Source organism: Calonectris borealis, chromosome 17 (assembly GCF_964195595.1).
Source record: "Calonectris borealis chromosome 17, bCalBor7.hap1.2, whole genome shotgun sequence".
Lineage (NCBI taxonomy): Eukaryota > Metazoa > Chordata > Aves > Procellariiformes > Procellariidae > Calonectris > Calonectris borealis.
This window is the reverse complement of record NC_134328.1, coordinates 13,559,394-13,585,483: the sequence shown is the minus strand read 5'-3', so window position 1 is coordinate 13,585,483 and position 26,090 is coordinate 13,559,394. Positions and strand designations below refer to the sequence as shown.

The following is a 26,090-nucleotide window of genomic DNA, read 5'->3' as shown; positions in this document are numbered from 1 at the left end:
TCCCATTCACAGACGATCACCCTTGAAGAGCCCTCTTTCTCAATTATTCAAATCTAGGAATTGCCTTTCTACTGCCTCACAGCCCTTTCTGAGAAAACATGACCTTAACAACAACAACAAACAAACTAAAAAAAAAACCACACCAAAACCAAAAAACAACACAGCAAAAATTTCTGGACATATTTCTTTATCACCCTGCTCTAAAACAACGTCTGAGCAGGAGATTGAGCAGCTACTCAAAGGCATCTCCTATTTATTTTATTAATCATTCACTTCAAGATATAAGCTAGGAGACCCCACACATGGCCAGAACCCCACTATGCTAGATGGGATTATAAACTCACATCAGGAAAACTGTGATCTCCACCTCGAAGATTATTTGCAATTTAAGAAAAGATAAAGAGGTAGATACAGAGGAAGACAAGGACACAGTGAACCAGTACTACTCAGTATGTGAGAACATTAACAATACAGGTTTCGTTTGTGGGTTTCTTGTTTTTTTAATTTTAAGACATTCACTTCTGGCACATCCTAAAAAAACTAATACTAAGTCATCACATGTACACTTGAAAGGGAGCAGGCTGTCTGCTACCTGAAAGACATTCATCAACACTTTGCCACCACCTAGGTTATACAAAAGTCCTCACGCTACAATAGAGAATATATCTCCAATCTGTATTTGAGGAAAGAGTTACAAGCAGTATTCCCCTCCTTCTGTAAGCTTTGATCAAGGAGACTTAAGAAATATGCTGTACCACGCTTTGATTTCACTTGAGGGTTTTTTGTTGTTTAAGGTAGTGAATAAAGATGACAGGCAAATAGTCTAATTAGCACAAATATCTTGTTTCTTGAAACTTCTAGCAATTTTTAAACATCTACTGCTCAGTATTATTATGATACTCTCCATTACCAACCCTGAGCTAGTGTGTAGCTAGATACTCTCCATTACAACCCTGTAACCTTTCTTCGGCCGCAGGGACAGTTTTCTCTTCCATTTATACAAGACAACGAGGTATTCACGCCTGCATCATCCCCGGCCTCCCACGTGAAAGGCCCCCGGTGCTCCCGGAGCCGAAGGGCAGCGGGACCCCTGGATGCTCTCGCCAGCCGCACACATTCCACAGGGTCAAGAGATTATACTTGGCTAAAGCACATCTGTTGGCAGCCACTAAATCCCCATTTGCAAAGCTCAAGGGTCAAAGAGTATTTCATTTCACTTGGTAGCTCCCTCCAATGGCAAGTCCCCCACCTGTTAAAAAATAACATCAGGGCTCTTACTCAAATCTTAGTATTTTGGTTCTCCATCAAACTCTTGTTATTCCCTTCTTCGGTAAGGAGACAACGATCACCAAGACAGACCACAAACAACCCCTGCGGATCAGCAGGACTTTATGACAAAAAGTTTCTTACATTTGGGTAAGCATATGTCAGAATGAATCATGGCAAACTTTATTAACGTATAAAAGACATCGCCGCTGGAATGCCGTCAGCCTGAAGCTTAAGGTGACAGAGCCCTCGCAGCATCAAGTGCTTGTGATAATTGGAGTCTGAAACTGTTTCACAGACAGCTGAAATACCAATTTATATTTAAGGAATATATCGAATTACCACAGATCACACAAAAAGGGTGACTAGAGCAACACTTACAGATTTTGTTGTTGGACTTTTAGCTTAGCATTTGATGAAAGGCCATCTAGTTTTAACCCAGGTAAGTTAGAAAGATTATTCATCTAATGTCTTCTCTGAAAGACTGCAGCTCCAGTGCTAATAAGGGAATTTAATTAGATGGACAAGCCTTGACAGCAATCCTTTTCCAATACACTTAGTATTGAAATAGGTCTGGGTGTTCCAAGATTTATAGAAGAAATCCACTATTCGAGTTAACATAGAAAAATATCTGAAAGTTTTGACTCTCCAAGATGTAGGCTCTTATTTTTCCTACTTCAGTTGTGACACACATCGCATTACAAACAATTACACCGACTGCACAGATGAAACCTCTGTTCCAAATGCATATGCTATAAGATTTGAGCAGAATTGATTCTGCCCTCGGCATTAGTAAATCTTGCGGATTCCCTGGAAATCAGCCCAGGACAACAGACCATTCAGCAGTGCCTCCGAGCAGGACACCAACCGTTTCTCCTTCCTACGGCAGCACCCAAAGCCCCAGGACAGAGGAGAGCGGCTGTGCACAAGGGCACGGTGCAAACACGGAAAACGCAATCTCTTTCAGTGTATTTACAATAGAATACGACATGCACACACATGAAATACACAGGAAAAAAAAAATGCACAAAGGCTAGTACTTTCTAAAATTGTAGAGGGAAAAAGCCTGCCAGCAGGCTGATGAAACATTGAGATAAAGTAGCATGATCAATAACAATGCTGCACCTTTAAAAAACAGCAAGTACAGGCAATCAATTCATATCTCAGTGAAGTAGCATAATAAAAATCTGCAACTACAATAAGCTAATTTAATGATACTTTATCTAGCGCTCACATTTTCAACTACTGTTGTTCACGGCAGAATGAAGCCTGTGTAAAAATATGTCATGAGTCAATACGGCATTCTACTGAAGAGAAAAGACCCACATCATTAAAATCTTAAGTAAGCCTTCATTAAATAAAATACATGAAATTAGCTCCTTCAAAAGAATTTAATTAGTCAACACATGCAGGTTAAACTCACAATCTGCCATTGTGGTTTTTTAAGCCATTCATTTTCTTAAAGCTTTGTCACAAGAAAGATTTTTTTTTTTTTACTGTTATTATTTTTGTAATACTGCTAGAAACCACTGTTCCTTTATGAAAAGGACAAAGTATCCCTTGCGAACAGCAAGACACATTTTCATTGCTACTGTATATAGAGCGCTGCCTTGTTAAGGAAATCTCAATCATTTTACGCATCTTCATTAAGTCAGAGATACGGTTCAGCTTTTCACAGAGAGAAACCTCAACAGCTGCAGAGAAAAGGAGGGACAACAGATTCTTAAACAGAAGAGAGGAATTACCAGTTATCTAGCTTGAAATGAAACCTCTGGGAAGCCCCATTTGCAGTCTCAGTCATTACAAATCACAATAATTATGTGAGCTCTCAGCCCATATATAAAATTTCAATACCTATGAAGAGCTGCAATACTGCAATGTCCACAACACAAAAACATTGCCAGCTCATTTTGCGTAGCTTCAGGCTACTTGTAACACCGAGAGAAGATGAATCAATAAAATGTTATCAGTAAAACAGTTTGATTCCTGCACAGTTAAGCGCCTGGCCACTTCTATATTTCAATCCCCTCAGGTCAATATAATTTTACAGAGTTACCCAATTCTCAGCAGTGAAATGATACTGGTGGATGTTTCAGATATTCTAAAGCACTTATTTCTACATGGGGGATTAAAAAGAAAAAAAACCACACCACTTTTTTTCCTATCTGATTCAAAAACTCGGATCTTTAGCGCAGTCTTAAATGCTAGCAGTTACCCCAGCTCCAGTAAATTCAGTTACTCCAAACGGTTCACTAGACCAAATCCTACGTGTCCTATTCACCCAGAGCTTAAACAGGAGTCTGGGAAGAAAAGCAAGTCAAATCTGGATTTGGCCTTTCATTTAAGGTAAATCTGAGACATGAAATAAGATGTAATTTCTGCCTACTCAAGAAAATCAGCCCGTTTAAGCAAACTGAACTATTCACCAATAAATTCTGCTACATTACTCACCACAAGGACTGAAGAAACTGTACATGCTACTGACAAAGACTAACTGCATAGTTAATACAACATTTTTCCCCATATCCAGATAATTTTTCATGCATACTCTTAATTTCCAGCTTCCCACCTGGGTATGCAACAAAATAATGCCTCGGGTTAATCACATACCTCCAGAGAGCTGCATTTCTGGCATAAATAAGAGCAAGAAGTATACCTCCAAACCCGAGTTAGTAATAACCGTCACCTCTAACAAACTACAGTGCTCCAGAGACAGGGAACACTCACAAGGAAGCTCTTTTTAGACACGAGTCCGCCTTCCTTGATTTAATTTGACAGTGTCCTAATGAAATAGTATAAACCTATTATTGGACCAGTCATGGGCACCGTGAAGGCAACTGACTTCAGCAAGTCAGGACTGTAGACCCAAAAAGGCAGAAATATCTCTTTTTTTTTTTTCCATTTTGCTACCAACTGCACCTTATCCATTTCCTTCTTTAACTCCTGCACTATCAACAACAGACGAAGAAATACCAGTCCGCTCAAAGGCAAAAAGTACTTTTTTTTTATTGTAATACAAGACTGTTTATTCCTGTATTCAGTTCTTAGAAAAAGTAAGGAACATTTTAATAAATACAATATCCATAAAGCACCATCTACTCTCCTGCCGTAGCTCTTTTAAAAGGTTTAGTTTCCTTAAATACTTAAAGGATGTTGGAAACATCTGAGGGTCAAAGCCCCTCCATGTATATATGGTGCAATTCCCTTGACAGATTTCTCTTATTAGGAAATTACAATACTGCATTTCTAGCACTAAATTTTAATAGTTTACAAATTAGCAGAAAAGGCCTAATCGCTAAGAAATGAAGCGCACATTTATGAAAAGACAAAGCTGCGCTAACCCATTAATGTTTATATTTTGTTCTATCACCAAAGCTGTTCTCATAACTTTCCTCTGAACAAGTTTCATAATGGCAAATTCTCAGACGGTAAAACTTAAGTGATCTCCATACTCTGCTTTCCTCCTAAACAATGAACCAAGCCATCACAGAGACACACAGGAGGAAGAAGCCTGTGTATTTTACTGGAAGACTTGAGCTCATGAAAATCCAACTGCATCAATCCTTCTTTTATTATTCTTTCAAACTTCCCAAATCAAATAACTTCCTTGAGCTTGGCTAGAGCCTTCTGAATAGAAATTCCACTGGGGAAAGAAGTTTTAGATTAACAGCACAATAGATTCAGAAATCAATAGATAAACCCTTTGCTTGGCAGCACTACTCGATACCATGAGACTGAACTGGGTCTCAGAAAACAGAACAAACCGCTCAGAAACAACTCTCCTAATCTGCCCACTTTTGTTTTGACATTGAAACCAGCAACTTGAACTTCCCTTTTGATTCACACTCAGGGAATTATTGTTTGAAAAATGTTCTGATTCAATAATATTTTTAAATTGTAAAAATACTTCCATCTTTGTATTAAAACCAGGAGGTTTTGTTTGGTGGTGCTTTTTTGCTTAAACTCCAGAGATAAAGCTGAAAAGCAATAAGGCAACTCAAAGATAACCGCATGTATGGGGTGCCTGTCCTGATATAATGCAAGTCCCTTAAAGTCAGAAAACAATGTGATTAGACACCCAGGCGAGGCAGAAGAGATAGAGTGAAACTTCTAAACTTATTGTGAAAATTCTTTAAGCCTGGTCTCTACTTCACTCGAACACCTGGCTCAGACAGGATCAGCTTAGATTGTTCTCTATGCTGGAAGCAGGATGGCTTTTACTTTTTGATCTGTTTGACCTTTTCTCCCCTCGTTAACAGTGTTGCCTTCTCCATTCACCAGAATCTGTTCTGGATAGATCGCGAGCATTGAAGGCGAGAGGGTGAATTGGAGCAACATCCATACTCAGCCGAAGAGAGCCAGACCAATTTTGCTATGAGCTGCAGTCGTGAAGCCCAACTGGAGAGCACAGCAGAGCTGGCTATACTTTTTAAATACACAAAGCCAGTAGTTCTCGGTGAACAGAAAACATGCTTTTGCCTCTACCCATGTGCCTATTAAAGCAGTCACAGACATCCCACTTGTCAGCTCTGAAGGATGTGAACAAGACACAGCTCACCACAAAGCGCATCCCACTGCTTCACCCCCTTGGTTCAATTCCAAACCTGCTCAGAATAGACAAGAAATGTCCATATACTGAGACACAAAAGGAAATGGATTTCCCAAAATTTTGCTAAGTCACTCGAACAGCTCTAATGGTACAACCCCCCGACCTCAGGGAGGACACCTCACTGGTGCTACTGTTGTGTTATATTCATTAAAAACTTACATTCATTATTTATTATCCTGTAATTCTGTAAGGCAAATGTAAAGAAACGTTGCCATGACAAACAAACACAGTGGAGTTTTCATACTAACCTGACCCCCATGATATCCCTTCCTTCAATTAACAGAACCCCGTTCTATTATACCTCAACTAGACAATCAAAATAGTTTCAGTACTGCTGGCGTTAGCCTTATAAATGAACAGATCGCCAAACCTAAAAATCCTTTGCAGCGAAGCAGAAGAGCTTTACGCACAGCCAGACCTCTCGGATGCCATGGGCTAGGATACCATGTTATAAGGCTGTAAAACTATGGCCTGTGGCTCCAGTCCAGCCTGCAGAGTAATTTAATCTAGCTCACAAAGAAATCAGGAAAATGGCCTCTGCTGTGCTGAATCAGCAGTGCTGGAAGCCGTGCCACCCTCTATCAGCTAGTAAGAGAGCGCTTTGTCTGCGGTGCCAGCTCCGCGTAGAGCAACTATTGGGCAGAAGAAAAGACCAGCAGGAATATTATGTGCCAGATTTTCACTAGATGTAAGTCAGAATAGTTCTAATGACTTTGAGAGTTGCACTGATTTACATCATTTCAGGATTATAAGAATTTACGTCCACTGGAAGTTTCACTTCTCTTTTTTTGTCTTTTAATTAAAAGAATGGTGTAGACTTGGCAGCAGTATGAGTCTTCAACAGACTAAGATTTGGGAGGGATCTTGAAAAAGTTTTGTAAAGCTCAAGGAAGGCAGTAAGCCATTTTTAGTTTAAAAAAGATACGGTGGCTAAATTAAAATTCACAAGATGTATATAAATTCTGATCTATACATGAGTAATATACATAAGCAGATACTTTCACTCTTTACACTGGAGCTCCCTGAATATAACAATGGCAAAAGAACAGCAATAAACAAAAACTTTGTTCATTCAATGTGGTTATACATCATGAAAAAGTATCAGCACAGATGTTATCCCTATTTACGAGTCATGACTAGGGCCAAAACAAATGCCATTTATTACTTCATTTTATTTTTTTCTCCTAACTATAAGTGCCAAAAAAATGACTGCCATTGGGATTAGGGAAAAAACACATGACTGGAAAAGCATGGGGTACTGCTCGTCAGGAAGCAAGCCAACTGGGGCAAAGTTTGGTTTGCTCTGATTTCCAAATAAACTCGTAACTACTACATCATGTCTCGGTGACCTCAGAGCAGATTCCGTTGCTTATCTGCTCACCTCTCAAAGAAAGCTCCATAATAAAATAAAAAAAGCTCTTTGCCCAAGACAGAGCGGCCTAATACTGTCCTCAGAAATGTGCACATATCTCATTTGTTCCCCATAGGTGACGATGATGGGGAAAGAACAGAAGGAAAGTGAGAATCATTCTGCTGCTTGAGATCCTTACATGGGCAACAGATTTATGTCTTAAGACTCAAAGCGAGCAGAACCGGTAGGCATGGCCATGTGAAGGACTATGTGCAGTTGCTTTTCACACTATTTCTGTGGCACAGTGACCCGCTCCCAAGCCAGCTGAGCCTTCAGAAACACTTCGAATTAAGCTCATAAATAAACGGGACACTGTTTACTAGTGCAATTTGGCTGATGTGTTACACAAGAACTTAAAAATAAACTGTTTCAAAAGCCACCCAACAAAAAAAAAAAGCTTAAGCCAAAATGTCTCTAAATTCAAGAAATGTACCCTCATTCCATCGTATCTTTTTCAGTACTCACCTCTGAACAGGTCAGTGTTAAATCTCCTGCTTCCAATCAGTCCAATTTAAAAGTGTTCTTCAAAGGCTTCTGCAATTCTAGGAGTATTAAATTTTATACCTCCTAAGCTATTTATTAGCTGGGGAAGTACATAATTAACATTCACCAGATATTAACTTTTTTTGAGGATGTGTCACTGATTTTGCTATATAACCTTGAGCTTTTTTTATTCTTATTATTCTTTTTCTTTTCTTTCTTTTTTTTTTTCCTCCGCCTTTTTCAGGACAGCTGTCCTAAGAACAGTAGGTTTCTTGGTGTGTGGGTTCCCTACAAATTTTTCTTGCAGATGCAGATACATATATTGCAATCAGAGACTTCCATTCACAATGGACCCCAATGCAGAGGAATGGTTGAATAGACTGCTAATAAACTGTGGCAGAAATTGTGTCTTCTCTTTAGGTTTCCATAACACACTCCACTTCTGGAGTTGTGCAGACCCAACATGAACCATGGCCCAGCAGTTTTGTGGGGTACCCAAGTCTCCTGGCAGTCAGCATGCAATACCTCTTCTTCCCACCCACCCCCACTTTAATATTCTGTTTTTTTTCCAGGAGCAACCCCACTCCACAGATGTTAAACTCTCCCTCTTACAGCTGCTTTGCCAAAGGATACTACTGCTGCATTAACAGAACTTTGCTTCATCATCATGTCTTCCCAGGCAATGAAACCTGCTATATTATTATAAAGGTAAAACCAGCTGCGCCACTATTGCTCAGTTCTGCTGCTATTTAACAGGATACAGCCAACATTATGCCTCAATTCACAGTAGAAAGGGAAAATAAAACTTTGTTTTATTGAAAATACTAGGAAAATTCATTCCAGTTAAATGCATCGTCTGCACTGAGCTTTGCCAAAACACCGCAATTAATTTACCACTCGCAGAAACTCCTACAAAGACTCGTGCAACGGGTATTCAGTGATCAGTATGGGATTAAACCTCTATTTTATGTCTAACACAAAAACTATTTCTAACTGCCCACTGCCCCATGCAATCCTTCTAGTTGGGTTTCTTCTAGTCAGGAGGTATCAAAACCATCCTGCACGATTAGAGTAGCTTGCTTGTTATCAGGTATAGCAACCAGTCTTTTAACTTACAATTCCTCTTATGTCTCAAACTCCAGGCAAACAACAAAAAAAAAAATCTCTTTCACTAAACTTTGAACAGAGATAATCAATCTACAATTCCGTTATTTGAACAGGCATCTAGAGTTTAGCCATCTAGAGATCATTAAATTTCTCCTGATGAGGGTCTCTTCTTGTAGTTTGAGCTGTACAGTATAGGGAAATCTTTGGGTGCAATCCAAACATTTTTGATAGCTGCCATCCTTGAAGGAGATTTCATCATACCAAATCTTACCAGGACCTATAGTTTCTCCTTTGTCCAAGCAACCATACACATACTTTTCTTCATCCTCAACCTATCCCTTCTCTCCATAGGAAAGGAAAAAAGGAAAAACCCAACCAACATGAATAATCCTTTTTTTTTTTTTAAATGCCATTTACCCACATTTCTTCAGCCTCTACAGAGGGTGAAAAGGACATTAAATCAATTAAAAAACATTCAGAAGCCCATGAAAAGACAAATAAATGAAAGAATAATTCACCCAAACAATTCACGCACAAAATAAAAATATTTAAAGCTTCTGGAGATGAGCAAAACAGTTGCCTTTCATGTGTAATTGTGTAAACCTTCTGTTTTCAAGGGAGCTAAGCAACCAGCCAGCAATAATTAGGCTCCTGAAAGACAAGGAGCAAGGCATACAGGACCTGAAACAATGACTTTTTTTGATTCCCCAGGGAAGCACTTTCACTGGGGGGGAAATACTCTATAAATAATTTTCCATCTGGAACTCCACTAGCCCTACCCTCTTTTCCCCCCCTGAAGTGCGATGCTCCAGAATCAGATCTTATCAGCAGAGGGAGTCTCTTCCTCTAACACAGAGATCAGCATGCATCTGGCTTTCTTCAGTTACCAAAAACACACAGGCATGACAGGCAAAATTAAACAGAGATACTAAACAGTAAAATATTTAAGTGTGGGCTGGACCTTCTAATAAGCTTTATGAATAATACGGATATAATAAAAACAGGCAGTGCCATACCTAACTGTTTTGTGTAGAGCAAACATCTTGTCCTCAACACATTACAAGATCAGACACAGATGACAGGATGGGAAGTGGGACACAGCAAAGGTCAAAATCCCCAACCATCAGTACAGTGAAAACAGACTACACCAAAGAGTCCATACTCCACACACAGGTACAACACTCCCGTTTACTACTTTAGCTTTAATTTAATCCTATTCTTTCCGCTCACGTTGGGATTAGTAACAGCTCCTTCAAAAAAATGTCCTCTACTAAGCACACCACACTAGAGACTTGGGGGAAACCAGCCTGAAAAGCATGTCCTGTAGCCTGGAAACAGCCTCTGGTGCTGGCCAGCAGTTGAGTTGGGGCATTTAAAAAACCCCACAAATTCAGCGTGTCCAATACTGGACAGAGAATTGAAGCAGTCGTTCCCCTCCAATAGAAACAGCATTTTATTTAACTTGCATGAGCCTGTCCTAGCCTTTTAATTTGGAATGTTTCTAGATGGTGAAAATTCAAAGATTCCAATGTTTGTCACACTCATAAAAGCCAGGAAAAGTACTGAAAAACAGAGACATTTGGATTTGTGTTCCTACAGATCCCAGATACACAACGTCAAGACATAAAAGACTCAGATTACAAGCCACTATTTTAATTTTAGTTATTTCAATAACTTCACCCAGAGCATAAGTTCTAATGGTTCATGGTCAAAGCAGAAGGCTCTATCACATGGGCTCTGCGACAATCTGTTCCGAACTGGTTTTGTTCAATGGGTTTATTAACAGAACAGATAAAGGAATGCAGCATATGTTTGTTACATCTGCAAGTGATACGAAAGCAGGATGCAACTGCAACTCTGTTGGAGGTCAAGATTAGAATTCAAAACAATCCCAACAAGTCAGATCAGGTGGATAAAAAAAAGGAAAAAAGTTGTAATTCAATAGAAGAGGAGCAAAGTAACCCAATTCAGCAGGATTAATCAACTACACACACAAAAAATGACTGGATAGGTAGCAGTTCTTCAAAAAACGATGTGGGAGGTTATACTGGATCACAAGCTGAACATGAGTCAACAGCATCATACTGTTAAGAAAAAAAGCCATCATCACATTAGATAAATCAACTGGAGTATTGCCTGCAAAACAGGCAAAGTAATCCTCCTTGTCTGTTCAGCACTGCGAGACTTGGCTGGCATAGTCAGATCAACTTGGGGCATTAAGCTAGTAGCAAAGATAAGGGCTCAGAGAAGGGAGCCCATGCATGACACATGAAAGGGAACAAATAAGTATTTCAGCCTACGGAAGCTGAAAAAAAAAGATTTTCAAGCGGGGGGGGAGAAAAAAAAAGCAACAACTGTTCTCTGTGTCTATGACAAGCAAGACAAATAGCAACAGGTTTAAATTGCATCAAGAGAGCTTCAGCTTAAACACAATGGAAAGAAAGGGAAGCAATATAATATATTGGCTGTGGTCCCTACGACTGGATCTTCAAGACCACACCGGGGACAAACCTATTACAGAGGAGCTGCTCATGCCTTGAGGAAGCAGCGTGCATTAGACATCCTCTTGAGTTCCTCCAGACCTATTTTTCTATGAGGCCACGAAACACCAATGAACAGATTGCGACGAGCACGAGCAGGTCCAGCTAATAACACAAACAGCTCTCAGAGAAATCAGTGAGACTTCTCGAAAAAAATTGTATGGCCAGAAGCAACTACAGGGCAGATATCAAACACCCAGGGTTGATTTATAGAGAGTTATCTATTAATCACCACTGACTATATCAGGAACAAACAGGTTATTAAATTTTATGCTTTAAACTAGCCCTGATTTGCACTTTCTCAAGTGCAATCATTTCTTTACTTTCTAACATCCTCACAAGCTTCTTTCTTTATGTTTTTACTTCATATACCAAGAATCCCAATATGCTTTTCCTGTTACAGTGAAGTAACAAACGTTTGTTTCACTGACCTGTCTTTTACGATTCTCCAGACACGAACCGACAGAGCAGGCTGATACATAGCTTTGTATGGAACAGTTTTTGTGATCTTGACTATTTATCTTTGGATAATTGCTATATTCGTAATTATTTTAAAGACAATTTTGTTTAATAAGGATTGGAATTGCTACTAGACAAACTCAGTGTAAGAAAATTTTAGACTAAAAGTAATTTTTGTGACTAATCTATGAACTGCTACAAAATTGTGATTTATAATAGGCAGAGTAATAGCCTCAATGATTGCAGTGCTTCTGGGTATCAATGAAATACACAGATTGGCTCATTTCAAAGCAGAAAGGGCATTTTTTTTCCTCCTTCATGGGTGGCCCATACATATCTTCAGGGTCCTTGGAGGAGCTTCCAACATTCCCACTGTGCGTTGCACATAGTGGCTGCTATTACCATGCTAATGTTATTAGGCTGTAGCTTATGTGACCCCTCCGAGCAGCAGCTACTGCACAGCATAACTAGCAGTGCGCTGAATTACTGCCACTGGCTCTCTATTACAAAACGCTGGCAAGTGGTGAGGAACAGTGGCAGGAAAGTAGCGAGGGCAAAGCAAAAAATAATTAAAATTTTGTATTGGAAGGGCGCAGAAAGCAGAATCTAAACAGGCTGGCAAGGAGAGATGCTGGAGCCTGGGGTCACAAGGCACAGGGCAGCAAGAGCGGCTGAAAGTCGCTGTTTCCAGTGACAGTGCAGCCCATATGCCAGAACATTTGCCACTTCTCTCTCCTTCTGTGCAATTGCAATTCAAAATTAATAAATAAATTAGGGACAATGAATATAAGCAAGAAAAATCATAAAGCCTGTGGCAAAAAGAAATCTTTTTCAACCCAACTATCTCTTATATTGCAGAAAACTCACTTGGGAAAGATTCTGCTGAAAGAAGCGAAGCAGCCAGTACTAATGACAAGTATTTTGGGGAAACAGAAACTCTGTATGTTCTCCTTTTATTCTACTAAAAATAAAGAGGAAACCAAGAGCTTTTTGAAATTAAGTATAACATTTCCTTACACCAGGAGACAAACTATGCCTAAGTTAAGTCTGGACATTAATGAAGCAAACAGTAGAGCGCTGGTCCCTGGTGCTTCAATTATTCTCTCTTTAGAGGTTATGCTTCCAAGAAGTTACAGAAACACAATTTCGCTGTAAGGATCATTTTTTGCAGGCTGTTGCAATGTTTTTATTTAAAGCTATTTGATCTGTATTTGCAGAAAAGCTCAGTTCATCGCTTTGCCTTTTCATTTACTCACTTGCAAAGTGTTTCACAGGATCACAGCGCAGTGTAGGCTGGAAGGCGCCTCTGCAGAGCGTCTCCTCCAAGCCCCTGCTCAGCACAGGGTCAGCCAGAGCAGGCTCCAGGGCCGTGTCCAGCTGGGTTCCAAGTATCTCCAAGGATGGAAACTCCACAACATCTCTGAGCAACCTCTTCCAGCGTCTGACAACCCTCACACTGGAAGTTTCTTCCCACGTTTAAGTGGGATGTCCTGCATTTCAGTTTGTGCTCGTTTCCTTTTGCCCTTTCTCTGGGCACCACTGAGAAGAGCCTGGCTCCATCATCTCTACACCCTCCCGTGAGGTATTTACACACGGTGATAAAGTCTCCCCTTGAGACTTCTCTTCTCCAGGCTAAACAATCCCAGCTCTCTCAGCCTCTCCTTTCAGAAATACTAATAAATTAATATTTAAACAAAATATCAAAAACAATATATCATAGTATACTGAGCAGCAAGAAAGCCCTCCGATGGCACGGCTGGCCAAGGGCACTTCTGAGCTTTACCTGAAAAAGCAACACCGGGGGGTCATTTAAGCACCAAAAAGAAAATTGAACGTGAAGCCAAACGCTCTTCAGAATGTTTGGCTAGTGCACAAAAGGTTTACATGCACAAAAATGGATACAGATCAGTCCATCAAGCCAGCATAAATTCCTAGTGCAGTGCTCAAGATCAGGGTCCTGGAGAAATGGGTCTCTAGTCACTGGCACAGGTTCATTCCAAAACCCCTGTGAAACCATTCGAAACCGGAGTTCCCAGGGGCAAATATTGGTCTTTATTTTTCAAACACCACCTTCTGGTCTTAGTTCTTACTATTTCCATTTGCCTAAAAATAAAAAAGTAGGTTTTATGCAGGAATGACACTAATTCTGAATATACCAGTAACCTCAAATCAAACAGAAACTCCCTTCTTCCCCTATGTTAGTCAAATTCATTCTATTACACGAAAAAATATTAAGCAGCAGATTTCCAATGAACTCCTATCCTCTGTAGTTTTAATCTCTTCTTGCCCTTCAAATAAGACTTTTAAGTATTACCTATATTACTAAAATATTCTATGAGCTATGCACATGGCCCATGCTATGTCGAACTAAGTACTCCACCAGCTTTAGTTTGCAACGAAATAAGCTACCTCTAGAAAAACATTACACTCATTTCTAGGGTAGAAATTAAGGCAGAAGGAGGCTTGTGCATAAATATCAATGAAATTAGGCGATGAGAACTGGCATTAGGTCAATGAAAATTAAGCAAGAAAATATTTCACTGCTAGAATAAATAAGTTTCATTTACCGCATGCAAAAAAAGCAGAATTTCCAGAATGCTTTCAGCATCTGCTCTGTGAGATCAGAGCTCATGAGCTCTGTCAGCGACAGACAGTTTCTGAACAAAGAAGTGACTTGAAAATTAACATTTTCTAACCTTAAAAGACCTAACATTATCGGTTTGGAGTTCAAAACAACGGGTATTTCACAATAAATAACAAATTGATACTGTTCCAGACATGGCTTATTTCCTAAAAGGATACGCATAAATAAAGAAATGAAAAAATTATTCAACAGAAATGGTTTCATTTCCTTCCTTAATATCTATTTGTTTAGAGTGCCTAATTTAAAGCAGCGCAATTCTTTAACAGACAAATTCCTGAAAAAAAAAAGAGAAGCTTCAAGTCTGTTGTTGGAGAAGCAGATTTATTCAGATAAAAATCAGTTAGCTCCCGAGAATGCAAAAAAAAAGTAATTTTACTTGGGTTTGAGGAATTTGGTTCAAAGCTCTGATCTAGAAAGCAATATATACAGTTATTAAACAGTGTAAGGGGATTAACTCTACAGAGTGTTATCGACTACTCTGGTCTCATTAACTGCAATTTTATTTAGATAAAAATGTTATCTTAAACATCATTTTTGTGTCAGAAGTTAGATCTGAAGAATAACATTAAAAATAAATATGCATCAGCAGTTCCCCAATCTGCAGCAGCTCTTTCTGGGGTCTCCCCTGGAACTCACGATTGAAATTATGGTTTTGATTTGCAACGTGTCCATCAAGAGAAACTGCTTTTAAAAGAAATTGTCCTGTGGAATGCAAGAAGTCTTTTCTGAGAGGCAGCTTCACTGGAGCATGTACAAGCTTAACATAGAAAGCTGATGTCTGCCTGCCTCTTTTTCCTCCAAGAAAGGAATGAAGAAAGGTTAGGGAAAGAGTTCTGGATTCCCGGTGGACTTTCGCTTACTTCCAGATTTTATTAGGGAACTGTGAAGCTAATTATGTATACGATAAGTTCAGTAACTGCTTTTCATGCAGAATCACAGACCAGAAAATAATGAAAGCATGAATGGAAAAGTCTATCTTTTAAACTCAGAGGGGCTCAGAGAAGGCACTGGATATTTCAGCAGGCTGCAGCAGAGCTTCTGTACGGTTACGAGGACCCAGCAACCCTCAAGAGGTGCTCAAAAACCCCACCAAACACCAGAACAAATCCCAACATTCCTCATGGTCTTCGCCTCCGAAAAACATCCGTCCGACACACCAAAGGGCGCTCGGAAGATGGAGGCGTGACTGGGTGCACGGGCGGCACTGCAGGCAGCCTGCACGCCCCGCGGCCGCCGCCCTCGGGATGGAGCATCCTCCCAAGCACGCTTCAGAGGCAGACCTCGACCCGCAGAAGCCTTCAGGAACCACGCTCCTGCCAGAATTCACAGCAGCCCGGTACCTATGTATTTTTTGGACTCCAGACCCAGGAAAAGTGGGAAGCCAGACGTATAGACAGGCAGAATGTCCCCGTTAGCCAATTCACATATTGGGGCCACACAACACTGCAGAGGCACGCTCGCTTGCTAGGTTACTGTTTGTTACCCAGGGGTGTGCTCCCTCCCTCTGGGCACTTAACAAAGCTGTTAGTATTCCTCCTGAAAGATTTGTCTCATGCTTTTGCAGAGGCCAAATTTCACGTATGCAGTAGTATTTTGAGGCTGTATGATTATTTTCAAGTAGAGCTGTTGGTGCATTTCACTAACTCCACATTCAATTTCCTGTATTACCTTAACCACCAGAATACAGTACATTTACCTCCAAAAGGAGATACAGTATATATCCCTACAGTTACTATTACATGAATTACTAGTAACCAGACACAAACCTAGTTTGCAAAGGCTTGCTCAGGTTCTCCCTCCCACCCTCCTTTTTTTTTTTTTTTTTAATTTAAAGTTTCCTTCTGCACTATCCCATGATGATTCGGAGTTGGGGTTTTTTGGTCTATCTGTTCTATACTTTCTAAACAGCAGCCTTCCTAAGTTTTACTATTGGAGGTGATGAAGGCTGAATAGGATGGAGGTTTTGAAACCTCAGTGGGGAGAACAAAAAGCTTTGACCATGAAGAAGAACATCCTAGCTCTAAAAAACTTATGAGAGATGGCCTCCATACTGAAATCTTATGAAAAAACAGGTATTTCATAAACAGTGAAAGTTTATGAAAAAAACAGTGAAGTTTTTATGTATTTCATTTATTTGTTTTAACCAAAAATAACACTAGTAAAAAACCTAGCGTGGAAGCAATTACATTTTTCTACATTTGCATGAAGCTTGGCTACCTTTGGTTTCATACACTTGCTTAAAGCAGAACACGCTGGCACAGTTTATCCATCTTCGCATATGAAAATAAACTGTGCTTCCACGTGCTTCTACCCAAACGTAACTGCCTACACAAGTGAAGTTATCCTGCTACATCAGTATAGGCACTATTTAGGAAAGGCAACAGAAACATGAATCACTGCAGATGAAGAGATGCACAGAAAAACAAAAAAGGGGCTGTACGTCTCAACTGCTTACGTTGTCTCCTGATTGTAGGGAAAGCTATGAGTTATGTTGTTTAGCTGTATCTCTGAGAGGTGACCTGCTGGTGATGGTACTAGGCTGGAAAAATAATGCATTTAACACCGTGATTTCATTCCACCCACTACCAGTTGCCACGGTCTCACAGCATGCCAATAAAACTCGAATTTCTAATTCAGAAAAATGTCTTTTTTTTAATTACAATCCTCAAAAATCTTACAAAAATGGAAAAGAGCAAAAAATATCAAGAGTATCAGCCCCCCTTAGATCATATTGCATATCACTTTTAGCATCCTGCTCCTTATTTCTCTCCTTCCCCAAGAGGCCACCAGCCATCATCATTCCCATACACCGGAGTTAATACTCAGGGATCAGATCCCCTGAGTCAGTCCTGACTCGTCTTCAGTGCAGTACTGCATGTCATTGCTCGCCACCCCTCCGGACCAATGTTCTCACCATTTTAAGTTAACATTAATTATTAACAAAGAGAAAGAGATACGCATGCCGTAATTGCCCTCTGCCATACTGCAGCTTTGAGATTTTTCCTTAGGCTAAAGAAGAAAATAGTTAACGATTCTATTTTAAACATTATCACGCATCAGTCAGCAACACTAAGTTTATTATCCTGCAAACAAAAACAAAGACCAAAAAATATAACAGATTACATCCCACCAACTTTTATTAGAGATGCAGGGACAGAATTTCTAAGGAAGGCACTGGCTCCACAAATCAACTCCGCTCATACCCCATCATCAGGCTACAATGTTGGCACTGATGTGTAGTATGTGGTATTTGTGGCACTACTGGGGAAAACTATTTTAAGTCTAATTAACATGAAATTTTTAGAATGCAAATGCTTTTCATTTATACATAAAACAAAATGCCGTGACATTTCTCCCATCCATTTATCATAAACAAGTTAATTACTGTGTAACAAATAGCTCCTGCTAGAATCTGTATGTTTTGAGGATGTTAAGAGAGCTGACTCAGGCAAATAAGAACCACAAAGTAGTAGTTAATAGCTTATGGCATACTTGTAATAAAACAATGACTCTGTAAAAGCTCTTGTTGTCAAATTAAGGCTAAGCTATTTCCATTGGAATAAGTCAATTATAAGCAGTCATTATCTGTTTAACTTGATTCAAACCTAGAATACTATAAGCACTTTCATTTTGATACATTCATAACACTGCATACATTTGAGAGCTGGATATTGTAAAGCTTAAAAGGGAAACTCGGGGTTTATCAGCTTAGCCCTGAACCACGAAACATCTAAACTTCCCAATGCCGGCTGAACTTCACCACTATGCTGAGGTCTACATACTACCCGATTTCTGATGAACAAACCTTTACGGAGTATAAACTATTGCTGGACTCCTCACATCTCCTTCCTAAGGACAAAGCGAGGCTTACGCAGCAGAAAGACTTTATGTTTGCCCACTGGAATCCCCTGAGAGCAATCTGAACTACATATACACTTTTCCCCCTCCCAATTCCATGAAAGCACTGACAGGTGAATTCCTACCTACATTTTTCAGGCAAGAAGTCCCATTTGGCCTGAAGATGAATTACTGAATGCTGTTGAATAAGATATGGTGGTAGCTGGCAGCAAAGCTTTGCGTGGTAAGATGGTGTGAAACAGTACATATGTCAATCTATCAAACATGATAATGTAAGCAATCTGAACCCATTTTTGGTCTGAACTATTGTACAATACTTTACCCAGATGGAAGAAAGAGATAAACATTTTATGCTTCAGACATATCAAGTGTTAGGAAGCAAAATTAAACCTAAACTGGAAAACTGCCAATTTTACATGCTAGAGTATATATAAAGAACAACACAAGCATGAAGAAGAATTTTATGCAGCAGATTTTCTCCTCCTTATTGTACAAATTAATTAGATATATTTGTTTCCTATGGTAAACAGCAGCATGTATTTGACTGTAGATTAAAAGGTGTAAAGATGATAGTTTACTTATTAGCAAACACAGCATTTGCACTTTTTTCTTTCTCCTTCAGTTGACAAAACGCTTACAAATCACATAACTCATGACAATGTTATCAGGACATGAATCTGACAAGTGTGGTGCATGCATACATAATTTCCTGAGGGCCAGTTCAGTCCTAAACCAGAGGCAGGTTTACCATAACTAATGTAAAACTACAATTGGTCCCTAAAGGATAAAATCAAATAGAAACATATTTTCATTCAAACCAACTTGACAGCCTATCTAAATATAATTTCATATTTAAAAATTATCGGCTGCAACTGAAATGAAATGACAGCCACTATTCTGTCTTCAGAGTCATTGCCAGCTAAGTCCTCTAAACAGACCTTCTGCTCCATCCCTATCATCCACCTACATAAACATGCAGCACAATTTATCAAGTACTAAACTGCAAAAAATACTCCTCCAAGCACGTGTATTAATGACATGACTTTCTATAGTATTTGGAGGACACTGTTTACCAAGTAATTTCCAAAGCTAAAAAACATGAAATCTACTAAGTTTACAGACTGACCTGTAAAGCCTCACAGTGTATAGGTTTGGGAAAAATTGCTACTAAATATGTAAACAATTGGTACTTGGTCTCTTCATGTGTTGCTATATTCTTGGGCTTGTCTATGTCAAACCCCTATTTGGTTGTCTTTCAAACTAAAAATAAACTCCCCAATGTCTACTAATTGATGCCAGGCCAGTCAAGAGAATTCCTGAACAGCAAAACCAAGACAACTGGGCGCAGAAACAAAACTGATTGCCAACTCATGTAGAGAAAAAATGTCCAGTCCTGGATTCTGCTGAAGGCAGAAAGAATACTGACAACTCTCCCTCTCTTTTGAGAAAAATCAAAGTAACAGTGCAGGTGTTTGCTCTAGAGGAAGACAGAAATCCCAGCTTTCTGGCAGAGACATATGCATGTGAGTAAATGTACTCTGGAGAAAGTAGCAAAGGGTTTATAAACCCTTGAATAGAGCATCAAGTCCGGATGTGCTCCCCAACTTCCACACTATGTTTTTAGAACATCCACTAATGGTTAGTGATTTAACTCGAGGAGGGTGCTGGGGATAGGGGGGGTGGGCAAATTTTGATCTTCAAAAATTCTCTTGGAGTAAAATAATGATTTTCTACATCATGCAAATATAAAGTTTAATTATTTTTAACTTGAAAGGGAGACAGATCAATACACAGGATAATCTATTGTTATTTGGATTATGAAGACGTCTTAGAGTTTACAATCACAAAAGTAGTTATAATCCTGCAATTACTATAAAGCTAATTGGTAGTTTCTTTTTGCCTGTGTTTTCATGTTGTCAGTGGGGCAGTAATGAAAATGAATACCACATTTGTGAACAGAATGTCTGTAGGCTTGTTTACCACATTTCCAACAACAACGTCTGCTTTATCATGCATTTCAAAGCAGAGATAATTTAAGGATCTTAGAATTTCATACATAAAAATACTTTCTAAAATATCAAATGTAGAGTTCCTTCAGATGGGGTGGGAGTGGGAGACTTAAAAGTGATGACCTCGCATACTATAGGCAACCAATCCACCTGAAGCAGACGGCACACGGACTTTGAATGATTCATCTATATTGAAAACTGCGCTCAAGTAAACCACTTAGTGTTTCATCCTCCTACAAACATAATTCTGCAGACAATTTCACCATCAAAACCAGCATCTGTAAGCCTCCTTTCACCTCCTGAAAATAGAGTTATTGCAGCACCTATTAAGCTTTTTATTCCACTTACCTTTGAGTAACTTCTGCCCTTCCATGATGTTTTGGGAGACAAATACTGTGTAGTCTTCTTCTGAAAAGCCAGGCTTGCATGTGGGTCTAACTGTAAGATCCCCATTGTGTGCCTGCAAAAACAAAACAAGGAAAACACACACCATGACTTTTGTCATTTGGGAAAATGTTTTGCACCCAATGACTAGGTATTTAGGCACAGGCAAACCTGAACAGTAAAGCAGTGTGCAAGTAGAAACCGCTTGTGCTAAAGTGCCTATCTGTTGGAGTGGATCCGTACTGTAGCCACAAAAATAAAACGGGCCAGAAAATAGCTGCCTGACTACAATAGAGAGCATTGTTTGTAGGAAGGCTGGGATACTGGGCACTGTCAGAAGAGGGGAGGAAACAAAGAGCAGCAATTCATCAAGGCGAGCTGTGCTCGCACTGGAGCTACACAAGGGCCTGATGTTGCAACATCCAAATCACTGAGTTTTGCTATGGGGAAACCGGGCAAGCCCCAGGACTGAAGGAGAAGAAACACCCCAGCTCGCAGTAGCCTCAGGAGCTCATGGCCAGCCAAAGTCCCCTTCCTTCCCCTTCGCCCTGCAGCAGTCTCCAAGGCTCTGCCTGCTGCTGCCTCTGTGACCTTCCAGGCTCCGCACTTGCCCCAGAGATGGAGGGGATGCCCAACCAAAAATGTAACAACACCACTTGAAGAGCACAGCCCCACGCACAACCTGCCAGGATCCAGGGGGAAGCATCCAGCTAAACGCTCAGCTGCTCTGCTGCAACTTTGGACTGCGCAGCGGGGAACCAGCCCCTGCCACAGGGACAGGTTAGTCCGGTCATGATAGTCCAGGCTCCTTGGGATGCTGTACACACTCCCCAGCAAGGAGGGTCCCAGACCCCAGCTCCAGCCAACGCACTGAAAGCACATAAGCCAGTGATTTATGCCTAACAAGTGCCAGGTGATTTATGCACAAACAAGTGCTGGTGGCGAGGGATTTCTAACGCTCCCGGACTGTCGGCAGGGCTAGCCAGAGCATCGCTTAGCGATGCAGGCTGACGTCTCCGATGCCTCCAGTCCCAGCAGTGCAGGCTGAAGCCAGGGGACCAAGAGGACCTGCAGAGTCACTTCCCCGAGAAAGTGCAACTCCAGGCACGCACCCCCCTCCCCGGGGAGAGGAGCAGAGCTCCCCGGGGCTTCCCAAAACACTCCTGGACACAGACAACGCTGCATTATAGAGACAGACAGAAAGGAAGAGGAGCGAAGGGTCCTTTCGGATGAGCTTAGTAAGCAGAAAGCAAGCCAACGTACTCTGCTAAAAATCACGCTCGGGAGACGGATGCCAGCTACTGCATGGGAAGCGCAAGGAAGCAGCAGCTCTGTGGACTCTGACCGTCACTGGCAAGATTTTGCCATTAGGAAACATTTCAAAGGGTCTGAGTGAAGATAACAGGCTTTGAATCTGAAATCACCCAATTATTATAACAGCACTGGCTAGACGAGAGCGCATCGGGGCTACTTCTGCACACCCACCAGCCTCCCGAGGGCTCGGACTCGGGACATCTTCACAGATTCAACTTGGCACAGGGGGATTCAGGCAGAGAAATAAGCGGCTCTTGTTTCTGCAGCCAGTCCAACACGAAATACAGCAGCCGCCCCGCTCGCACTGTAACACTGCAGCCACGCGTTCAGGCATTTGTTGATGTTCTGCAGATATCCCTTAATTTGGGGGGGGGAATCCTAAAACCCGCAAACTTTTCAGACCATTTTAGCCCCCAACTCGGTTCAGGCCCACCCGGGGTGTTTACGGGCTCGTAAAGATAAAAGTTAAAGGCACTGCCACGGCACAGGAGGGACGGCTCGCACGGAGCGGGCGGCGCGGCGCAGCGCGACCGCGCTGGAGCGCGGAGGCTCCGCCGGGGCGCACAGGGCTCCGCGGGCAGAGCGGCACCGCCGCCGGGACGCGCCGCTACCCCCGAAGTTTATCCGGCGACGCGCATCACGGACGGCAAGTTTTGCCGGCACCGCTGAGACTCACGGCGAACGATCGCGCTAAAAAAATAATAACTAAAAGCTGTAGTGATGATAAAAAAAAGGGGAGAAACGGTGAAAGCGGCAGGGAGCGGCGGGGGCGCCGCTCCGCTCCCGCACGCTCACCCACCCCGGTCGCGCGGACGGGCTCCGCGCCCCGACCCCTAAGTTGCCGCGGCTGCCGTGCCCGCAGGCGGCGGCGGAACCTCCGCGGGGCGCGGAGCCCGGAGGTGCTGCCCGCCCGCCCGCCCCGCCGGGGCGCCCCACTTACCGCCGCCGAGCCCCAGACGGGAAGGAGCAGCACCAGCAGCACCCGCGAGCCGGTCCTCATCGCCCCGGCGGCGCCCGCCCGCCGGGCCGTGGCGGTGGCGGAGCGGCTGGCCGCCCCGTGCCGCGCTGCGCAGTGCCGGGGCCAGGGGGTCGCTGCCGCCCCGCTCCCGCCGCCGCCGCTCGGCGCCCGCTCTGGGCTGCAGGTGAAGCGCCCGCCGCGCGCCGCCACCAGGCCCCGCCCCGCGGCGCGCGGGCACGCGCCGCCTTAAAGCGACAGGCACCGCCCCGCCGCGGGGGGCGGGAGGGGGATTTGGCGGCGGCGCCTTCTCCTCCCCTAGCGCCTTGCGGAGCTGCGCGGGGAGGAGGCGGGCAGCGGGGAGTAGGGGCTCCGCGGCCGCGCAGGGGAGCCCCGGAGGCCGGAGCTCGCCTGTCCAGAGAACAAACTTACATGTCCAAAAACTAACATATTCAGGGAAAAAAAACCGGCATATCCAGGGGGGAGATGTATCCACTGAGGAAAAAGTAGCGTATCCAGGGGAAAACTAACATACCCAGCAGAAAGATGTACCGGGGGGGGGGGGGGGAACTAAGGTGTCAGGTGAAAAACAAGCATATCCAGTGAGGAAAAACTAGCATGTCCGCAGGAGAGACATACCCAGGGGATGATGAGCACACCCGGTGAGGAAAGCGCAGCCCAGGCCGTGAGGAAAAGGTAGCATATCTGGGGGGAGTAGCATATCTACAGGAAAAATTAACGTGGCGAGGAGGAAAAAACTAATATATCCAGAGAAGAAAAACTACCGTACCTGAAGAGAGGAAAAAAAAAATTACTCCAGAGGAAATCACAGCCCCGCCATGACGGGGACCCGCTCCTTCGCCTGTGCCGAGTATCGCCGTGCTTGGGAGGGAAAGGCCTGGCCGGTGCCGCGGCGCCAGCGGAGCTGTGGAGCTGCGAAGTTTGTGTCCGGGTGGGCCCGGGGCAGGCAGGGGATGGGGGTGCGGGTCGGTGAGCTCCCCGGTTCAGGGGTTAGTCAGCCCTTGGGCAGGAGGAGGGGAGGGCGCCGCAGGTGAGAAGGGGATAATGTGGGTGAAGGGCAGTTTCAGGATCAGGTGGAAAAACGGGTAGTGCCTGAAGTGGCTCCTCAGCCGTGAACGTGAGCCAGTCCGCGCCTGGCCCTTCTTTTCTGAGGGGAAAATAGGCACGTCGGGCCTCATCCGTGTTCGCATCAGTAGCAGATAAAGCTAACTCCACTAAAGTAGAGGGTTTCTGGTGTAAAAATAAAGGCAGCTCAAAACAGGGCCAGAAAGCGAAACTTGAGTCAGTTTAGTTTTCACAGAAAACTGAAAATGGAAAGCAGTGGTTTCGAGTGCTAAGTATGGCTCCTGCTATTTTCCTCCAGCGTGACCCTGGCATCCAAATGTGATCTTTTTCCTTTCTGAATGCAGCTCAACTCCACAAATAGGAGTTCTCAGGCATGTATATTTTGTGCATATAAATCCAACGTCGATTTGCATAAATAGATGCATACTATCTGATGTACGTGCAAAATCAGACATTGCGGCTGAAAAATCTGGCCATTAAACTATTCTGTTAGATTCACACATTTCCGAAGGAATGAAACATATAAATCCACTGACTGCATCTTTTGCTATTGAGTAGATTTAATGGCATTGTGTTAACACCTAGAGATGTTAGCAAAGAACTGAGACCTCATTGTATTAAGCTCCATAGACACGAATAATGAAAAGATTGTTCCTACCCCACCAATTTACAGTCTTAGTGGATTATGGGGTTTACTTTGTTTTTAAACAAGTATTTCTGAGTTTGTTATTTAGCATCAAATAAATCCCATCATTGTATTAAATGTCGTGTATACCCTTTTTTATGAAGCACTTTCACAAAAGTAGAAATAACCACATGACACTATCATAGCAAAAATAAATCCTTATATGTGTATATAAAATCTAAATTTGTTCATTTTATTTTTATCCTAAATTCCAAAGTTTGAAGTAGATTGTTCCAGGTTGAAGGGCAGCTGCAGTTGTTGCTATGTAAATAAAACTACAAGTACTCTGGAGACTTCTGGGGATATTTTGGATTTGTGCAACTACAGTGTCGATTTGTGAATACCTATGGCCAGTTATTTTGACTCTTGCTGGACTACAGCTGTTGCTATGCATGTGCTTGCTCTGTTTGATAACTTTGTTAATATGACAAGTTCTACAAGTATTGTCAAAATAAGTCTGACACTACAACAGATTGTGAAGAAAAGGCAGAGCAGTAGTGAAAAAAAATAGAATTCTTCAACATGTTTACAGTTGATTTCTAATCTGATGGCAAATTGATTTTTTTCCCAAACCAGTTTGCCATCCCTCTTTTCTAAGCTATGGTAACTGACTCCCTACTTGGGGAACAAGTCTGCAAATGGAGTGGATATGCTTTCCGGTTACGTTTCTAGTAACACTGGCCTACATGAGACACCGGATATCTTCCCAAACTGAGATGTTTCCAGAAGGATCAGAGGAGAATACAAATCCAGTGTTCAGACAATGGAAATCACTGGTTTACATGTGTGGTTGTTTTCACTCTATCGTTTTCCTTCAACTCTTGACACTCCGATTAATTTTGGAAGGAATTAAAGTTTTGCTAACTGATTAGCTACTATTTCAACTACCTCCTTCTTTAGAAGCACTTAACATGAAGTGTTTATAAAATATCTTCCTTCAGATCTTTAAGGAAAATTAAAATATGCCATTTATATTTTTGTACCTATTGAATTTTTCACAAACTATTGCATTTAAACATATAGGTCTGAGCTGGGCCTGAACATACGTTATTTGGGAGAGTTAGCTTCAGACTCTTGCTTCACTTTGAGTCTACTGGGAGACTGATTCGGTATTCTTGCATAAAAAGAAAATAGGAAGCTCTACGTCTAACATATGAACACTACAAGATGCGGATTTGGCTGGATGAAGACATTTAAGAGCGTACACATGCACAGTAAATCAACTTGCTAAACACCTCAAGAGCAAAACTGCTGATCCTAAGAGCCAGCTCGCTATACTG

The 26,090-nt window shown here is 42.0% G+C and overlaps 1 protein-coding gene across 1 annotated transcript in view; it reads right to left on the bottom strand.

Annotated features, from left to right (window-relative positions):
* CDH4 (cadherin 4) overlaps nucleotides 1-23,145 on the bottom strand; it is a 459,818-nt gene extending 436,673 nt beyond the window's left edge. Inside the window, exons 1-2 of the mRNA XM_075166642.1 lie at nucleotides 23,025-23,145; nucleotides 20,735-20,846 (exon numbers count right to left, since the gene is read on the bottom strand). Coding sequence (XP_075022743.1) covers nucleotides 20,735-20,846; nucleotides 23,025-23,084 — 172 coding nt within the window. The 5' untranslated portion in view covers nucleotides 23,085-23,145. The remainder of the gene's footprint in view (nucleotides 1-20,734; nucleotides 20,847-23,024) is intronic.
* Between the last annotated feature and the right edge of the window lie 2,945 nt (nucleotides 23,146-26,090).